Source organism: Rutidosis leptorrhynchoides, chromosome 1 (assembly GCF_046630445.1).
Source record: "Rutidosis leptorrhynchoides isolate AG116_Rl617_1_P2 chromosome 1, CSIRO_AGI_Rlap_v1, whole genome shotgun sequence".
Lineage (NCBI taxonomy): Eukaryota > Viridiplantae > Streptophyta > Magnoliopsida > Asterales > Asteraceae > Rutidosis > Rutidosis leptorrhynchoides.
Window position 1 is genome coordinate 73,315,343 of NC_092333.1, and position 18,256 is coordinate 73,333,598.

Sequence of the window (18,256 nt, forward strand, 5' to 3'; positions counted from 1 at the left end):
GAATCCAAGTCAAGATTTAACAAGTGACATCATTCTTAGATCTCTACACCTTTCAAAGCTATACTTTGACTTCAAAACTGTGAAAGATCCTTTAGCATTGTTATTACCGAAAATAATTTTGCAATCCCTTTTCAAAGTATCCAGTTTTATCACATTTCCAACCAGTCAACTTCGACTTTTCAGATTAACCTTATTGTAACCTAGACATATACGTTATTGTTACCAGAGAACCTTTCATGTCCCACCACATTAGCAGTAAATTTACCAACAACTTCATTTATCCTTGATGTTTCGAAAAATTATTATACTCATAGAAACCCTATCATGTACTCATCCACATCTTGTAACAATAATTGTCATACCAACTACCGGGAATTAGCAATCAGTATTTTGAATCTCGCAGCAATTTTACGCCAACAGTTATATATATATATATATACATATAATGTCTATCTCCTAGACTTACTTACTTCGAATGTGAAGTTTCTGAAAAACACCCCAAACTGTGAAACTAGTCCTCCGAATTTTGGAAAAATGCTGATGAAGCAGCAAAAACTGTAAACGACCTTAACAGTCAAAAGTTGGATGATAAAGAGTAGTGTGTTGGAAAAGCACAGAAAAAGAGAAGGTTTGGAACTGGAAAACGGATTGAGCAAACTATGAAGAAGGCTGTGAACAAATCACAAAGACTAAACGTGCCTTCAAAGAATTCAAATGATTCAGTATCTGCTGAAGTCATTAACGAATACCTTGCTCCTGACTCTAAACCTTCACAGAAAAATCTTCTTCACCATCCGTTGATATTAGAAATTCTAAGATATTATCATATCTTTCATTATAAATATCTTCGATATTTTTGAAGATATCTTTATAACTATCATTGTCCGAGATTATTTATCTCTTCACGCTATATGTGTTATATCATAAAAGAAACTGTTTTAGTTTCTAGATTCTGAAAAATTCGAATTTAAATATGAATGTTTTTGAAGTAGTGTTTGGGAACTGAAGTATGAGTTAATATAATATAATGACACCTGATCAACGTGATTATATTACAGTAAGTCAGGCTGAGTTTCTAATGGAACGTGATAAAGGTTTACAGATCATACCCTCATCATGAACCATGTTACATAACTCTTTCATTCTATATAATCTCTAAAAATATCAAGAAAATATTTTTCTTGATGATTCGGTCTTTTCCGTGAATTCTGGTAATTTGACAAATCAAGATCGTGCTATTACCATTTCTTTCTTAGAACATTAGTTATGTTCATCTGAAACTTCATACCTACGAATTCTGGACCATTATCCGCTTGACTTAAGGTCGGGAAGAGAAAACGAAAGCATGAAGCTCCGAAATATAATGGAGAATATAAAGCCCGATAACAACCCCGAAATTACAAACCGTGTATATCAATGCGTATAGCAATATAAAGACACGGGAGAATGAAAAATACTATAACCCCAAGGTAATAGTAGAAGAAAATAACCTCCTCTGGTGGCAGATGAAAAAGAAGAATGAAGGATACGATAGCCAAGAAAATATCAAGAATCAGAACTGGATTAAGCATTTTCACAATCTATTAGGAAGTATGAAATAAGGAAGAAGCTTATAGGAGTGGTGAAAATAAATGAAACGGAAGAGGACAATTTATAGTGAAATATCAGACATAGCAATCGAGGCAGATTACGCGTTTAATTAAAAAAGATCTTAATCTCCTTAATTCCCGAAGAATGAAATCTTATTTAGAATATGGAGATTTTCTATTCCTTAAATTCCGGAAATCAATCGTTACTACGTCAAAAATTAAGACGAATCTCTATTCCTTCATTTCACTCTTTTACGATAATTTATCTCATACGCTTCGAGTAATTGGATTGTTTTATCCATTTATTCATAAGCTCCAGCTCCAGCTACTTTCGTCCAAACACACCATTAGTTAAGCAGTGAATAATATGTTTACTTGAACAAGCATATTCTTGATAAAAATATTTAAAATTATGGAGTAGTTTTTATAGTACTAAAAAAAAAGACTACAGATTATGAGAAAAAAATAATAATCCGTATAAAAATTAATTGCAAAGAAAGAAAGAAAGCTAGTTAAAACATCAAAAACAAAGAAGAAGAGAGGGTCACACATAGTCTCTCTCCCCCATTTTCATCTGCTTTTGACAACCATTTTTAGATTCCTTCTCAATTGTCTTCTTTTTTCCTTCTTCTATTGGATTATTGGATTATTCTAAACATTTTCATATTCTTATAGAAAAAACAGAAAACCCATCTAGTATAATTCTCCATTTTCTTATTTTAGGTTTTAATTTATATATTACTTGTTCCTTATTTCAGTTGTTTTTCCAAAAAAAGTTGATTCATTTTCTCCTAGGTTTCTTCATAATCATTCTACAAGTTAATGTAAATTTTTATGTATATATTTACTGGGTTTTAACAGTTTTTATTTTTATAAAGATTAGTTCATTTTTTCGCTTGTTCTTTTATATCTTCTATTAAGTTATTAAATATCATAAGAACATTTTTTTTACAAAAAAAATAAAATAAAATAAAATCAAATTATTCAGAGATGGGAAAACAGGGACCTTGCTATCATTGTGGTGTTACAAGTGAGTTTTTCTTTAGGGTATTGACTTTTTGGTTTGACTTTTGATGTGTTGATAAAAGATTGATTCATTATTGTTGTTTTATACTATTCAGATTAGCTATTTAGATCATGCTTGAGTATATTCATATGCTGGTTTGGTCAATAAAAGAATAAAAATACATGAACAAATGTAAAAAGATGTTACTGATTCTTCTTTTCAAAATTGGAGCCCTTTGGCAGATGCCTACCATAACAAGTTCATGAAATTTAAATTTCTCATTTTCGATTAATTGAAATTAGATATTTGACTTAGTAAAGGTCATCAAACTGGGAAATAGCTTATTGTTAATGCTTTTATTTAGCTTCATTTGAATTTTAAAGTTGTGTTCTTGATAACTTATCGAACTCGTTTAATTCCAATCTCTTTTGCTTAGTGGTCACCAACAAAACCTGTTCTTGATAACTTATGTCGTCCGATTTTATATATATGCATATAGCTTAAACCATTCAAACTAGGGTAGACATTCAACATTTATTCGTTACACAATCATTCTATTGCTACTGCACTGCACTCGAAGTGACTTGTAGGAACATAGTTATAGGATATATAAATTTATTGCATTCGGCTCTTTCGCTAAATGCCATTGCTTGATTACATGTTTCCGAGGCCTAAATGCGTATTACACTTTCTCATATGTTATCAATTTGCTAATGTTAATGTCATTGCTTTACTAAATAGCTTGAAAGTTAATATTATTTTATCTTTGATACTAGTTGAAATTGGAATTATGATTGTAGGCACGCCACTTTGGCGAAATGGGCCCCCAGACAAGCCTGTCTTGTGTAACGCGTGTGGTTCTCGTTGGAGAACTAAAGGGTCGCTTGTTAACTACACCCCACTTCGTGTTAGATCCGAACCCGACGAGTTTGAGGATCGTCGTGTTTCAAAAGTCAAAACGATATCCATTAAGAACAAAGAGGAGAACTTACTGAAAAGAAAAGTCAACTATGAAGATACAAGCAATAGATCAAGTTCTGGCTCCGTTATCTCTAATTACGAGAGCTGTATGCAGCTTAGCGGTGCAGATGCTAGTGATTTAACAGGTCAGCAGTTGACTATGACTCCATTGTGACACGTCAGATTTTTGTAACTAGTAAAACTGTGGTGGTTATGCTTTAGCGTTTTGAAGTTGCAATAATCACGTAGTTAAGCAGATTATTGTTGATAGTGAGTAATTACTCTCATAAATTATTGAAAGTGGAACTTAACATTTTAAGCAGATTACTGGATTGCGAGTCGTGAATATCATATAATAAGTTTTAAAACACGAATTAAGTGGTAACAGAGTAATTACTGATTTGATTATTTTTAGTAATATATTGGAAATAAACGTCAGCATGATTTATTATATCGTACAGGTCCATCGCAATCATCTGTTGTGTGGGATACAAGGAAGAGAACGTGTTTCGACAGGCCAAAACAATCGCCAGTCGAGCAGCTTACACGAGATTTACATACAATCTTACACGAACAACAATCGTACTTTTCTGTATCATCCGAGGACGATTTGATTTTCGAGAGTGATTCACCGATGGTTTCGGTTGAAATAGGACACGGAAGTGTTCTTATTCGTCATCCAAATTCATCAGCTCGAGAAGAGGAATCTGAGGCTAGTTCGCTTTCTATTGATACCAAAAACGAGGCCTATTCATGGATGACTAGTAACAAAGATCGAAACTTGTTAAGCAAGCGGGCTGAAAAGTCCATAATGTCCTTGGATCAGAACCAATACAACAGGTAGGTAGTTCAGATATCATCTAATAGATGGAAATTTGGACCCGTTACGGGTCAAATGATAAAAAGTCCTTTTAATGCGTAAACCTCCGTACTCATTTTATTCAAAACGTTATATTGTTATTGGTTGAATATAATTTTGATCCAAACCCAAATTGACCTGTTACACAAACTACTTGACCCGCCCATTTTGACACCTCTGGTACTTAATATCAGTAGCATTCATGCTCAGACAGATTTTGGGGAAAGGGAACTAGTTTGTTTCACCAGTATACTAAATTGCTATTTTATTGACATCTTTATGTTTTCAAGTATGTCCAGGGATAATGACGAAAAGTTACCCATACTTAATGTAAGTGAATTTCACGTATCAATTAAATAACGTGTGTTTTTCTCGCTCATGTCAAAATGTTATATTGTTATTGCTATTTTTGCAGGATATTATAAATTCTGAGTTACCTGCAAATCAAATGACTAACGATGAAAAACAACAGTTGCTTAAATATTTACCTCCCATTGATACTGTTCAATTATCGGATAGGTTTGTATTGCATTAACCTCCCATGTCACATAAAACATATAACTACATACAAATTAAAGTAACATTAACATTAATTAAGTGAAAACATTAAAGTTGACAATCTAATAAGCTTTTATTAATTTGTCTACAGCCTTGGAAGCATGTTTGATAACCCTCAGTTTAAGGAGAACATATCAAATTTTGATATTTGTGAATCTGCAACAAAAAGTGAAGGATGCAGAACATTAAAGAAACTTGCTTTATCCAATATTACTAAAAGCAAGTGGGTTGATCAATATAATCTGCTCCAGGTTTGAACAAATAAATCTTACTCCTGATATTCAATGGAATCTGCAAAAAAATTTACTTTTATATTTTATTCTTGTTGCACTTTTAGGATGCAAAGTGCAAAAAGGATATTGTAGTTGCTGGTGTAGGTAATACAATATCACCTAGTTGTTCGGTTAATGTACAGAAATCACCAAATACTCAGTTTCATTCATCTTCAGGTTAGCCCCTTTTGTGATTCTACCATTATGTTGCATTGTAACTTTACGTCCCAATAATTAGAGCTCCGTCCCAATTTAATAGTCCACAAACAAAAAACACACAGTTTAAAAATATCAAACTGTACTTTTTGTTTACTTAATAGTTTACCCTTAACTTTTTACCAATAATTTTATTTTACATGCATAAAGTAAGGGTACATAAGAATTTTTCCTCATTATTCATATCTATTATGGAAGTGGGCTATTAATTTAAGACATCCCAAAAAGGAAAACTGGATTATTAAATTGGGATTGACGGAGTAACAAAATTCAAAAGACAACCCCAAATTTATATTGTATGATGTACTATGCTTTCGATTTTGGTTTTTTTATGTAATCATTTGGGCCTTTCAGGATTAAAAAGTGCAACCAAGAACGCTAAGGTAGGGTTTAAGAAAGCAAGCTATGAACACAAGGAGCTTATTGATAATGAAAGCTATGGAATCAGCCCAAAAAGCCGATTTGTCTCGCCTTCTGATAATAGCTCACTTATGCTCGAATTTTCAAAGTACGCAGATGAAAGTTGTGATCAAGATCTTTTGCTAGATGTGCCATCAAACACATCGTTCCCACAAGCAGAACTTCTCTCACATTCAAGTTTTATTAGTCCGTAACAAATTAGTCGAGATTACTAAGGTCGTGTAGATGACTTTTTATACTATATACTTCCTATTTACTTCCTTGGTTATCTGGGGACAAGTTTGCTACTTTTTGATTCGGGTCTCACATTTGCAAAACCTCATGAATATTGGATTCGTAGCATTTTTGAATCTCGAACATAATTGTGCAAGATAACGTTTTTTCGTTGTTTTATGGCTTCCCTTTTTTGTGCATACCATATGAATATCCTTTTTATACAGGTTGACAAAAGATTGTATGATACAAAAAGACTTTGCAAATTATAAGAGATAATGACCAAAGGTTTAGGCTTTTTTAGAGACTCATGGTTTTATTTCATTTTATTTTTATCTTTAATTTTGGTAGTACACAATGGAATAAAAAGAGAATTTGTAAATGTAAATGACTATGTGGGATGCATGTGAAGTAGGTTTAAGGATAGTGGTGTCTTTGTGTTTTGGTTAAGGTGCATTATGGCTAAGGTGCATGATTGATAGTGATGAGATCTGTACCAACAACCATTCATGCGTGATAAAAGGGTGAAAAAGCACAAAACATGCATTATTTTTTAATATTATTTGCATTGAGTGGCTGACTTATAATATAGAAAAATAAAATAAAATCGTACATTGGAATCTTACACCCAAAGATCATTCTCATTTGATACACTTTATTACTATTATTGATATTTAAATTTCATTATCATGACAACCAATATATTGAATGGTGCTTAAAGATGGAGTAAAATTTTGATGTAACATATGAACACGATTAAGTGAACCACAAGTCATTAAATTAAGGGCACCATCCTTTTAGTTAATAGAATATACTCATAATGTTGTTTTTTGTTATAAAGAATACTCGTAATGTTTGCTTACACTAGCTAGGATAATGTTTGCTTGGACTAGGATAGATTAGAAACACAAACACTTCCGGATTACCAGATTACAAACATCACTTGAAAGTAGTTTTATAAGCCACTTGGGTTCGCAATTTTATGCGCAGTTTTTAAAGAAAAAAAAATTGCATCTTTTTTCATAAGTAGCTTTTAATACAAATCCATCGGTAGCCCATAAAAGCATAAGTATGGACCAAGTCAAAATTCACATCAACCTTCAGCATGGATATTGAATAGTCCCATATGAAATCCATTTATGTTTGGTTATATGATACCAAGTTTCATTCAGATGATTGCCACAATCAAACAATCAAAACATTAACAGAAAAGTCAGAACTTGTAAATATAATAATTACTTAAATTCATATTCTATAAACAACATCTATGATATATATATACTACCCCTAATGATCCATACCCAAATATCCACAATCAAATGTTAACTTGTCACTTTAGATTGTTAATTCATCATTACTAGCCCAAAGATGTTAATCCAGCACAAAGCATATCACCATTTGTCCATTTCTTAAATCCATGTTTAATCTTAACAACCTTCTTTTTTCCACCATCGAGGACGAGGAAAAGTCATACCACGCATCTTCGCAATCTCAAGAAAATCGAAACTCGCATCACCAATCTCACGTTTCTCCTCTCCCACAAAAACCTTTACAACACGCGTAAGCAAATCTTTGAACAATTCATGCTTTGAATACTCATCTTCCTCAATTGTAAACGGCAACTTACGTTTCATTCTATTTACATCCTCATTGACTACCATTCCACTTACACTCGCCTCTTGTTCTTGAAATGTCCCGTTCATATCGATTATAAACGTTCCATATTAATTGATTTCGTTGCGAGGTTTTGACCTCTATATGAGACGTTTTTCAAAGACTGCATTCGTTTTTAAAACAAACCATAACCTTTATTTTATCGACAAGGTTAAAAAGACACCACCTAGATTATCCAGAAATGATAATCTAAAAATATCACACTTACACACTACCAATACATATTGGTTTACAATATTAATATGTTATAACAAAATAAATCTCGAATGCAGTTTTAAATAATATTATACAAGCATGCTGACACCAAATCTTGTCCACATATTAGCATGCAACAGCGGAAGCTTTTAATAATCACCTGAGAATAAACATGCTTTAAACGTCAACAAAAATGTTGGTGAGTTATATGTTTAACCTATATATTTATCAAATCGTAATAATAGACCACAAGATTTCATATTTCAATATACATCCCATACATAGAGATAAAAATCATTCATATGGTGAACACCTGGTAACCGACATTAACAAGATGCATATAAGAATATCCCCTATCATTCCGAAAAATTCTTCGGACATGATAAAAACGAATTCGAAGTACTAAAGCATCCGGTACTTTGGATGGGGTTCGTTAGGCCCAATAGATCTATCTTTAAGATTCGCGTCAATTAGTAGATCGGTTTACTAATTCTTAGGCTACCAAGCAAAAAGGGACATATTCGGCTTCGATCATTCACCCATATAATGTAGTTTTATTTACTTGTGTCTATTTCGTAAAATATTTATAAAACTGCATGTATTCTCATCCCAAAATATTAGATTTTAAAAGTGGGACTATAACTCACTTTCACAGATTTTTACTTCGTCGGGAAGTAAGACTTAGCCACTGGTCGATTCACGAACCTATAACAAATATGTACATATATATCAAAGTATGTTCAAAATATATTTACAACATTTTTAATACGTTTTACTATTTTAAATTTATTAAGTCAGCTGTCCTCGTTAGTAACCTACAACTAGTTGTCCACAGTTAGATGTACATAAATAAATCGATATATATATTATCTTGAATCAATCCACGACCCAGTATATACACGTCTCAGGCTAGATCACAACTCAAAGTATATATATTTTGGAATCAACCTCAACCCTGTATAGCTAACTCAAACATTACTGCATATAGAGTGTCTATGGTTGTTCCAAATAATATATATACATGGGTCGATATGATATGTCAAAACATTTGTATACGTGTCTATGGTATCCCAAGATTACATAATATATTAGAATACTTGTATAATACAATATGAGTTAGCTAGGATATGATTAATATAGATTTGTTACCAATTTTCACGTAGCTACAACAAGCAAAATTATCCAATCTTGTTTTACCCATAACTTCTTCGTTTTAAATCCGTTTTGAGTGATTCAAGTTGCTATGGTTTCATATTGAACTTAAGTTTATGAATCTAAACAGAAAAAGTATAAGTTTATAGTCGGAAATACAGGTTACAAGTCGTTTTTGTAAAGGTAGTCATTTCAGTCGAAAGAACGACGTCTAGATGACCATTTTGGAAAACATACTTCCACTTTGAGTTTAACCATGATTTTTGGATATAGTTTCATGTTCATAAGAAAAATCATTTTCCCATAAGAACAACTTTTAAATCAAAGTTTATCATAGTTTTTAATTAACTAACCCAAAACAGTCCGCGGTGTTACTACGACGGCGTATATCCGGTTTTACGGTGTTTTTCGTGTTTTCAGGTTTTAAATCATTAAGTTAGCATATCATATAGATATAGAACATGTGTTTAGTTGATTTTAAAAGTCAAGTTAGAAGGATTAACTTTTATTTGCGAACAAGTTTAGAATTAACTAAACTATGTTCTAGTGATTACAAGTTTAAACCTTCGAATAAGGTAGTTTTATATATATAATCGAATGATGTTATGAACATCATTACTACCTCAGGTTTTGTGGATAAACCTACTGGAAATGAGAAAAATAGATCTAGCTTCAAAGAATCCTTGGATGGCTTGAAAGTTCTTGAAGTAGAATCATGACACGAAAATAAGTTCAAGTAAGATTTCCACTCGAAATAAGATTGTTAAAGTTATATAAATTGAATCAAAGTTTGAATATGAGTATTACCTTGTATTAGAAAGATATCTTACTGTAAATAAGAAAGATTTCTTGAGGTTGTATGATCACTCAAAGTGGATTTGCAAGATTGGAAGTAAGCTAGCAAACTTGGAAGTGTTGTTGGTGTGTTCTTGAGTAGTTGTTTTATAACTTGGTTTATGTATGGATTTATGAACTAGATTGAGTTAGATTTTGATGAAGATGATGAAGAACACTTAGAACAATGGAAGAACACTTGAGAGAGTTTAGTTTGATGCATAAAAATTGAAAAATGAAAGTATTTATGGTGATGATTGAAAATGTGATGTAGGTACTCCATATAAAGTCACATTAGTTTGTAATTTTGTGTAATCATTCATGCTAGTTGCCAAATGATGGTTCCCACATGGTTAGGTGACTCACATGGGCTGCTAAGAGCTGATCATTGGAGTGTATATACCAATAGTACATACATCTAGGAGCTGTGTATTGTACGAGTACGAATACGGGTGCATATGAGTAGAAATGTTGATGGAAATGAATGAGAATGTAATTGTGAGCATTTTTGCTAAGTAGAAGTACTTTGATATGTATCTTTAAGTCTTTCAAAAGTGTACTAATACATATTAATACACTACATGTATTTACATTATAACCGAGTCGTTAAGTCACCGTTAGTCGTTATATGTAAGTGTTGTTTTGAAACCTTTAAGTTAACGATCTTGTTAAATGTAACTAATCCATTGTTATTATACTTAAATGAGATGTTAAATTGTTATGTTAATATAATAACATGATGTAAAAATATATCTTAACATCATATATATATATATATATGTTAAAATACTATTACAACGATAATCGTTACATATATATATTGTTTCGAAACTCTTAAGTTAGCAGTCTTGTTTTTATATATGTAATTCATTGTTAACACACTTAATGATCTTTTTAATTATCATTTTATCATGTTAAACATAGTGTATCAATATCTATATATGATTCATATGTATTTAGTAAGACGTTATTATAACGATAATCGTCGTATATATCGTTTCGAGTTTCTTAATTCAATAAACTCAATTTTATGTATATAACTCATTGTTAAAATACCTAATGAGATACTTACTTATCATAATATCATGTTAACTATATATATAATCATATATATGTCATCATATAGTTTTTACAAGTTTTAACGTTCGTGAATCACCGGTCAACTTGGGTGGTCAATTGTCTACATGAAACTCATTTCAAATAATCAAGTCTTAACAAGTTTGATTGCTTAACATGTTGGAAACATTTAATCATGCAAATATAGTTTTCAATTAATATATAATCATGAAAAAGTTCGGGTTCACAGGCATTTTCACAAACACTTCATGTGCAGACTTGTTCAACAACCCAATTACCTCTTTAATTAATTCGTATTCAACTTCAGTCGGTTCAGTATCATTATCTTCATTCTCTTCAATAATCCTAACGCCGTGGTTGTCTCCATCACCGTCTCTGATAATGTCTCCGTCCCCATCCATGACAGTGACACCATCGCCGTTCTCCGTTTTTCGATCGACGATCGCTAGAATCTGATCGTCGTTGTTTGAATTTTGCGAACACGATCGATATTCCGGTGGAGTTTGGTACTCGTCGGAGCTATCTGATGTTGTAAGCATTACTATTCCGGTGTCTTGTTCAGGCGTATCGTCGGAGGATGGTATGGTTAGCGATGAAACTTATCGACCTCACCGGGATACCCCATTTCCGGTTTAGCCGTGTGTTTTGATTTTAGGTCAAATTTGGGGTTTAAAATTACGGATTTTTTATTTTATTTTTTGCTTAGTTACAAAAAAATAAAAAATAAAAAACGATTTCCTGCCAAGTTATAAAAAGTTTTGTTTTGGTCCCCTGTATTTACAAAAAACTTACATGAAGGTTAAAAAGTTGAAATTTTTGTTTATTCTGGTCATGTAAACAATCTTTTTTTTACAGTATGTAAACATCTAATTTTCTATATTTACAATTCTCTTTCTATTCCATTATGCTCTACCAAGATAAAATATAAAATAAAATCATGAATATTTGTATGAAACATGAAGATACATTTATGTTGTAAACGTCGCAGAGGCGACTCTATGCTTTGACCCGTAGGGTCACGAGACACCACTAGTTTGAAAATTTTGTGTAGAAAAAATACGTTTTAAAATGTGTAGGACACCATTAAATTTAACTACAGGACCCCATATATTTTTCGAATTTATAGCATTTCTCTCAAACTGTATAGGATGCCACTAAATTTTACTAGTCGGACCCATATATATTTTGAATTTGTAGTTTTTTAAAGGTAAACAACCATTTAAATAACATTCAAAGATAATTAGTACTTGAAAAAAAATCGGGACCCCATTGAGTTTCGTTTCTGGAATCGCCACTGAAACGTCGGCTAGCTAGTAAGCAGTTTGTCTGACTAGGTTAAGATGGTCAGAAGTTTCTTGTCAACGGGCCAAAAATTGGTCAAGAGTCGGATTTGATTGGTTAAAGTTGTATTTATTCTATCAAAATAGTCAAAGTCAAAGTTAGTCAACTCACGACTAGTCTCTGACTTGACCGACTAGTCACCTGCTAGCTACTACTTTTACGACCTTGGATACATTACTATTTTACCCAGAATTATCAACGAGTATTTGAACAAGGCGTATATACATCGAGCTTTTCCATTGTTGCTGTGCAAGTGGCAGGACAGGGCAGCCATGTCCATAAAGTTGGAACAATAATTAAATACGGAGTATCTGGTAAGCATCTCTCTCGTAAAGACACGAATACATGAGTGCTATCAGCACTTTTATGAATATTAAAGAATTGTCTTAAATCATATCAAGGAAAGATTTGTTACTTTAGGTTGTCATTTTCATATGTTGTGTATAATCATAGTGCTTATTATATAAGTGCCAAATTGCCAACTTTGATGTTATACTATTATCAGCTATCTAGCTGTCATTTGTATGCTTACACTTTAGTAATGTTCATGACTTCATGTCGCATTACAAGATAACTTTAAAGTTTAAGCCAAGTGTATATAGTCCTAGGCTCCCAGCATTGAGGAATATGGAAATTGCCAACTTTATAACATAAACATAATTTTATCTTTTCAAACGTTCGAGTAAATATTGTACAACGGAAGACATGAAAATATAGAATTTATTCAAGCATGAAACTTAATTAACAAAACACATACATTAACCACACAACAAAACAAGCTATGTGCGTGTTATATATTCTAGCTTAATTAGCTACGTGTACACATATAGATAAACGTATAACGGATGTTGCATTATTTCTCATGAAGCAGCTGCACTTAATCAAGCTGAATGGAGGTGTCGTAAGTAGCTCCAGCCTTCCACTCACTAGAAATCACACCTTTTAGCTCGACCCATTTTGACCCACTCACTTCAAACCTCAAGGTTATAGCTCCCTCTGGTGGGCTGGGCATGTCCCATACTGCTCCATATGCCCTTCTCATAGCCCTCCACTCTTTGCAATCCTCCTGAGTAGCGCAAACATGATAAAGTTGTAATGGTTAGATACTGTATAGGAATTATACGTGGCAATTTTGACCCATTTAAATATTAATGACTTGATCTGCACATATCAAGTTGGATGAGGTTGAAACTTGAAAGACAGCGAAAGTATATGCTGATGCATAAAACTTCCTTATCTGTTTTATTCAGATACTTAAGTTTTTACTCCCTCCGCGCCAAAATAACTGTCTCATTTTGACTTTTCAAGTCTTTATTTTTCAACTTTGACTCTAAATAATTTTATTTCGAGTTATATAATATATGATGAAAATTGTATAAATGAAAACACGTTAAAATCCAATCCATTCATATAAAATTTATCAACTATTATAAGGAGTATAGGAATAAACAAAAATATTTTAAGTCAAAGTTGAGAAAAAATTACTTTTAAAAGTCAAATGAAACAGTTATTTTGGGACAGATGGAGTATAACAATAATAATTTTTATAATCACAATTAACAGATTATACATTTTAGTGTCTGTGGGCCAGGTCAACCCAACTAGACCTCATCCATATTATTTACTACCAAAAGGTTCAACTCAAACTCGTTTTGACCTGTTACCCAACATGTCATACCAACCCGTATTTCCTCCTCTGTAATTTGTAATGAGATTTTATTTACTACTTACCCGCCATATTTCTACGGCTGTGATATCACTAACACCTCCTTGGTATATCGGGATTAAAGCAAGGTACTCTGGGAACTTGCTGTGTTCATGTACTTTGAATACGAGATTGTAGCCTGGGTATTGACAAGGAATCCTCTTGTATTCAACATCAACCACCCCATACGCAAATAATACCTCGGCCTGACCTGGGCGAGCGAGTTTATTGTAGGCCCGGGTACTCAAGATGAAGTCTGTGCGGTCACCTTCACCATGGTCTGTCACCACCACTTTGGTCCCCTCTTCACTGCAATGTGGTGCATACTTGCATCTAACCTGAAATAGTAAAGAGTAAACACAGAGGATAATATATAGACTATAGTACATGTTTAACTAATTTATCCATGCTTGAATACAAGGATTTGTCACTTTGTGACATTGTTCTCTGTATAACTTTGTCACTTTTGTGATTTTTGTAACATTTATGTGTTTGAATATGTCAAAATATTTATGTAAAAAAATATATATAAGGTTTTTTCATGTTCAGTTAACCGGGAGGGCAAGTATTCTGCCCTATACTCTAATGTACGAGGCCCAGCCAGATCACTCCGTGGCTGTTTCCAACCCATCTCTTTTTCACCACAAGATTCGAACATGAGACTTCTTGCAAGGATATCAGAGCACCAACTACTATGCTATCTTGTGATGGTTAAAATAGTTATGTAACTGTTTCCTAATTAGTATTTTGTGGTAGTGTATGAGTCATTAAGCATAATTAGTATATTTAATGGTGTTATTTTGCTAATTACCTGATAACATGCTCCACAACCAGTACCATTTCTGAAGAGTGCAAAGGAGACTCCACTCACCTCACCATTGTTAATGGTGCTTCCATAAGTTTTATAACCACAAGCACCAGCTGATACATGTACATGTTAGTGTAAAAACAAGACTTATAAATATGATTATGATAACATAGAAAGGTAAAAGTGTATACTTGGAGTCCCATAACAATCAGGGCTGCCGTAATAAGCGGCTCTAGAGGAAACATAAGTGTCTTGACTGTAGCAAAGTGAAGGTAAAAGTGTCATAAACACGCATACAAGAGAACGATACGTATTAAGTGTTAAGCCCATAACTTAGTATTAAAGATCAATTTTGTTTTTTTTTTTAAAGAATGTGGGATGATGTGAAACTTATCATGGAAAGAAACCATATATATAGTTGAGAAAATGAGGTTGGTGAAATCTTCAAGTGGGATTTAAGATGATTAATGTGAGCATTAAAAAAAGAGACCCAACTTATTGTCATTAATTTATAATCCTAGTTGGTCTGTTAGAGACTGTTCGTCGAAAGCTAGAGTGAAGCCCACAGTGGAAAGATCAAAGCTTGACCTATAAGATATACAAATTACTCTTTGCCTTTGTTCAGTTCCTATTTAAAGATTGTTATAACATTCCTTTTTATTAATTGGAGATGGTAACTTCAACCTATTTGCTTATCAGTGAGGCAATTTGGTTAGGTTTTACATCAAACGGGTCAATTTTAACTTAGCTTACAGAATCATAGGTCAAATGGGTTAGGTGTGTCTAAAGACGCCCAAAATGTATCTTTGTTGTGTCCAAGGTTCTAATCGATGTATATCCTTACACTATGCATAATGTATATATATTCTTGAAAAGATGAGGAAAATGAAGAAACAGTCCTTGCTACTTGCTAGTCAAGTCATCTCATCCAGTTTGCCACCTAACTCGATTCTTAAGTTATTGGGTGTGAGTAATAGAGTTGGATAGGACATTTACGAATCACGCACTCCAGCTATGAATCTTTTGGTACCTTAATGCCAAGCCAACTTTGTAGGGACAGAAGGTGGTTATGGTCAAGTTTTGAGTCTTATCTTATAAGCGGCAACGACACTGATTTAACCATTGTAGAAAAAGACTAAACATTCTCCATGGTGCTGATTCACCTAAAAACCATTATCCACACTAACTTGACACACACTAAGTAATGGTCCTCCCAAGTGATATAAGAGCGATGGTTGTAGCCTGAATGTGGATGGCGTATTGTGACAGTACAATTTTGATATGGCATGTCTTTGAATATTGTTAAACAAGCTATTAAAATTGTTATGGAACAAGAGGGAGGGATTCCATGAAGCAACTCAGTTTTTTATGAAAAAACAACAAATAATTAAGTGCCTTGGACCATTCACTCCACCACCAATATCATTTGATGAGACCAGTGAGAACTAATGGGTACGGAATTTTAATTATGTATGAATTCTATTTTAATGGTTGTTTACCTTAAAAAAAAACTAAAATTCGAAAAATATATGTGATTCAAGTAGTTAAATTTGGCGGTGTCTTATACAAATCAAAGGAAAAATATATAAAGTCATCTAGATAAATTTAGTGGTGTTCTATACAATTTAAAAAGTATTTGTTACATAAAAAATTTAAACTAGTGGCGTCCCGTTACCCTACGGGCTTTAACCTAGACTCGGCCGATGAGACACATTTTTAACGGATTTTGTGGAGTTTGATGTGATACAGTTTTGAAGAATCGTTCATAAACTTTCTCATGATTTCTTCTACTAATTGTAACATCCCAGGTAACACGTTCCCCGTAGTATGATATTGTCCGCTTTGCCCGTAGGCGCACGGATTTCTCTTGGCAACCACACACGACGAGCACTTTCCCAGGAGGTCACCCATCCCGGTAGTGCCCTCGCATGAGCACGCTTAACTACAGAGTTCTCATGGGATCTACTGCGCTTGTGGTCCCAAAACGCGTCATGCTAGGAAATGTTTCCACACCCTTATAAGGCATGCTTCGTTCCCCTTTCCAACCGATGTGGGACGGATGTAACACGGATGTTACAATCCTCCCCCCTAATGGGACACAGTGTCCTCGCTGTGCACGTTTGGTCCTGGGCCTGCCTCTGATACCATACGTAACATCCCAGGTAACACGTTCCCCGTAGCATGATATTGTCCGCTTTGCCCGTAGGCGCACAAATTTCTCTTGGCAACCACACACGACGAGCACTTTCCGAGGAGGTCACCCATCCTGTTAGTGCCCTCGCATGAGCACGCTTAACTACAGAGTTCTCATGGGATCTGCTGCGCTTGTGGTCCCAAAACGCGTCATGCTAGGAAAGGTCTCCACACCCTTATAAGGCATGCTTCGTTCCCCTTTTCAACCGATGTGGGACGGATGTAACACGGATGTTACAATAATATAGAAGTATATAAATTTTCTTGAGAAAATTAAGTGAGTAAAACCACGCATTCTTGCTTGATTGGTCACCGAGTTGTCTAATGAAGCACACCACCCGGGTGGCCGGGTTCAATTACTGGATATGTCAAATTGTTCAAAAAGAGCGTGTGACTAGAGGGTGCGCATAATGCGCAATTTACCCGGTACCAGGTCTCATGCTCGGGGGCTTGATTACCCAAGGTTTTACATTCTATGGGGGGGCCAATGTGCACGTTCATAGGAGGGTTTCTTTGCTTAAAAAAAAAAAAATTTAAGTGAATAACCGAATTTAAAATGACTTTTCCTTTTTGACCTTAAGATCACCGAAAATGAATTACAAAACGGTTGAGCTGACGGTCAAGATAAATGCCTACCAAATGACGCTATATGTCGAATTTGCAAATATCTTCAACGTCAAAATATTCTGCATGTTGAGTTGTTGAGTAACGATGGAAATATTTTGAGTTTTTGACCAAGATTGAAAAATATTTGTCAATGCCACATGGTGTCGTTTGATTAGGTCTTTATTTTTACCGTTATTTTTAATTCAATTCCGACGATTTATAGGTTTAAAAACGAAAAGTCCTTCCCACATCGATTATTTACATAAATTTATCTATTATTCTTACTATAAAAGTGAATAACTTAGCTCCTTTTAGCTCACGGAATCTACCAGAATTCCAGCAAAATTGGAATTGATTTAGACACAACGCGTGTTAAAATTCAATTCTAAATTTGCCGAAATCTCACTGGTTAGCCAAACGGGGCCTTATCGCCATCTTTTTTTTTTTGTCACTTTGAAACGAACAATAGTACTTGGTTTTTCATCATTGTCACATATTTTTATATTATAATGTAAAAGGCAAAAGATTTTGCTTTGTTATTTAATCAGATTCTGCACGTTTTTTTAGTTATTTATAGA

The 18,256-nt window shown here is 33.6% G+C and overlaps 2 protein-coding genes across 2 annotated transcripts; one reads left to right on the forward strand and one right to left on the reverse strand.

Moving 5' to 3' along the window:
• Positions 1-2,579: 2,579 nt before the first annotated feature.
• LOC139884984 (GATA transcription factor 26-like) lies at positions 2,580-6,299 on the forward strand. The gene is made up of 8 exons (XM_071868970.1): positions 2,580-2,619; positions 3,396-3,701; positions 4,017-4,395; positions 4,705-4,744; positions 4,830-4,933; positions 5,064-5,223; positions 5,310-5,421; positions 5,815-6,299. Exons 1-8 carry the CDS (start codon positions 2,580-2,582, stop codon positions 6,072-6,074), a joined length of 1,401 nt encoding a protein of 466 aa, XP_071725071.1. The 3' UTR covers positions 6,075-6,299.
• Positions 6,300-13,068: 6,769 nt separating this feature from the next.
• On the reverse strand, positions 13,069-15,269 carry LOC139861559 (expansin-like B1). Its single transcript, XM_071849993.1, has 4 exons — positions 15,071-15,269; positions 14,883-14,992; positions 14,098-14,409; positions 13,069-13,432 (listed from the first exon to the last, which is right to left on the reverse strand). The coding sequence occupies exons 1-4, from the start codon at positions 15,207-15,209 to the stop codon at positions 13,244-13,246; spliced, it is 750 nt and encodes a 249-aa protein (XP_071706094.1). The 5' UTR covers positions 15,210-15,269; the 3' UTR covers positions 13,069-13,243.
• Between the last annotated feature and the right edge of the window lie 2,987 nt (positions 15,270-18,256).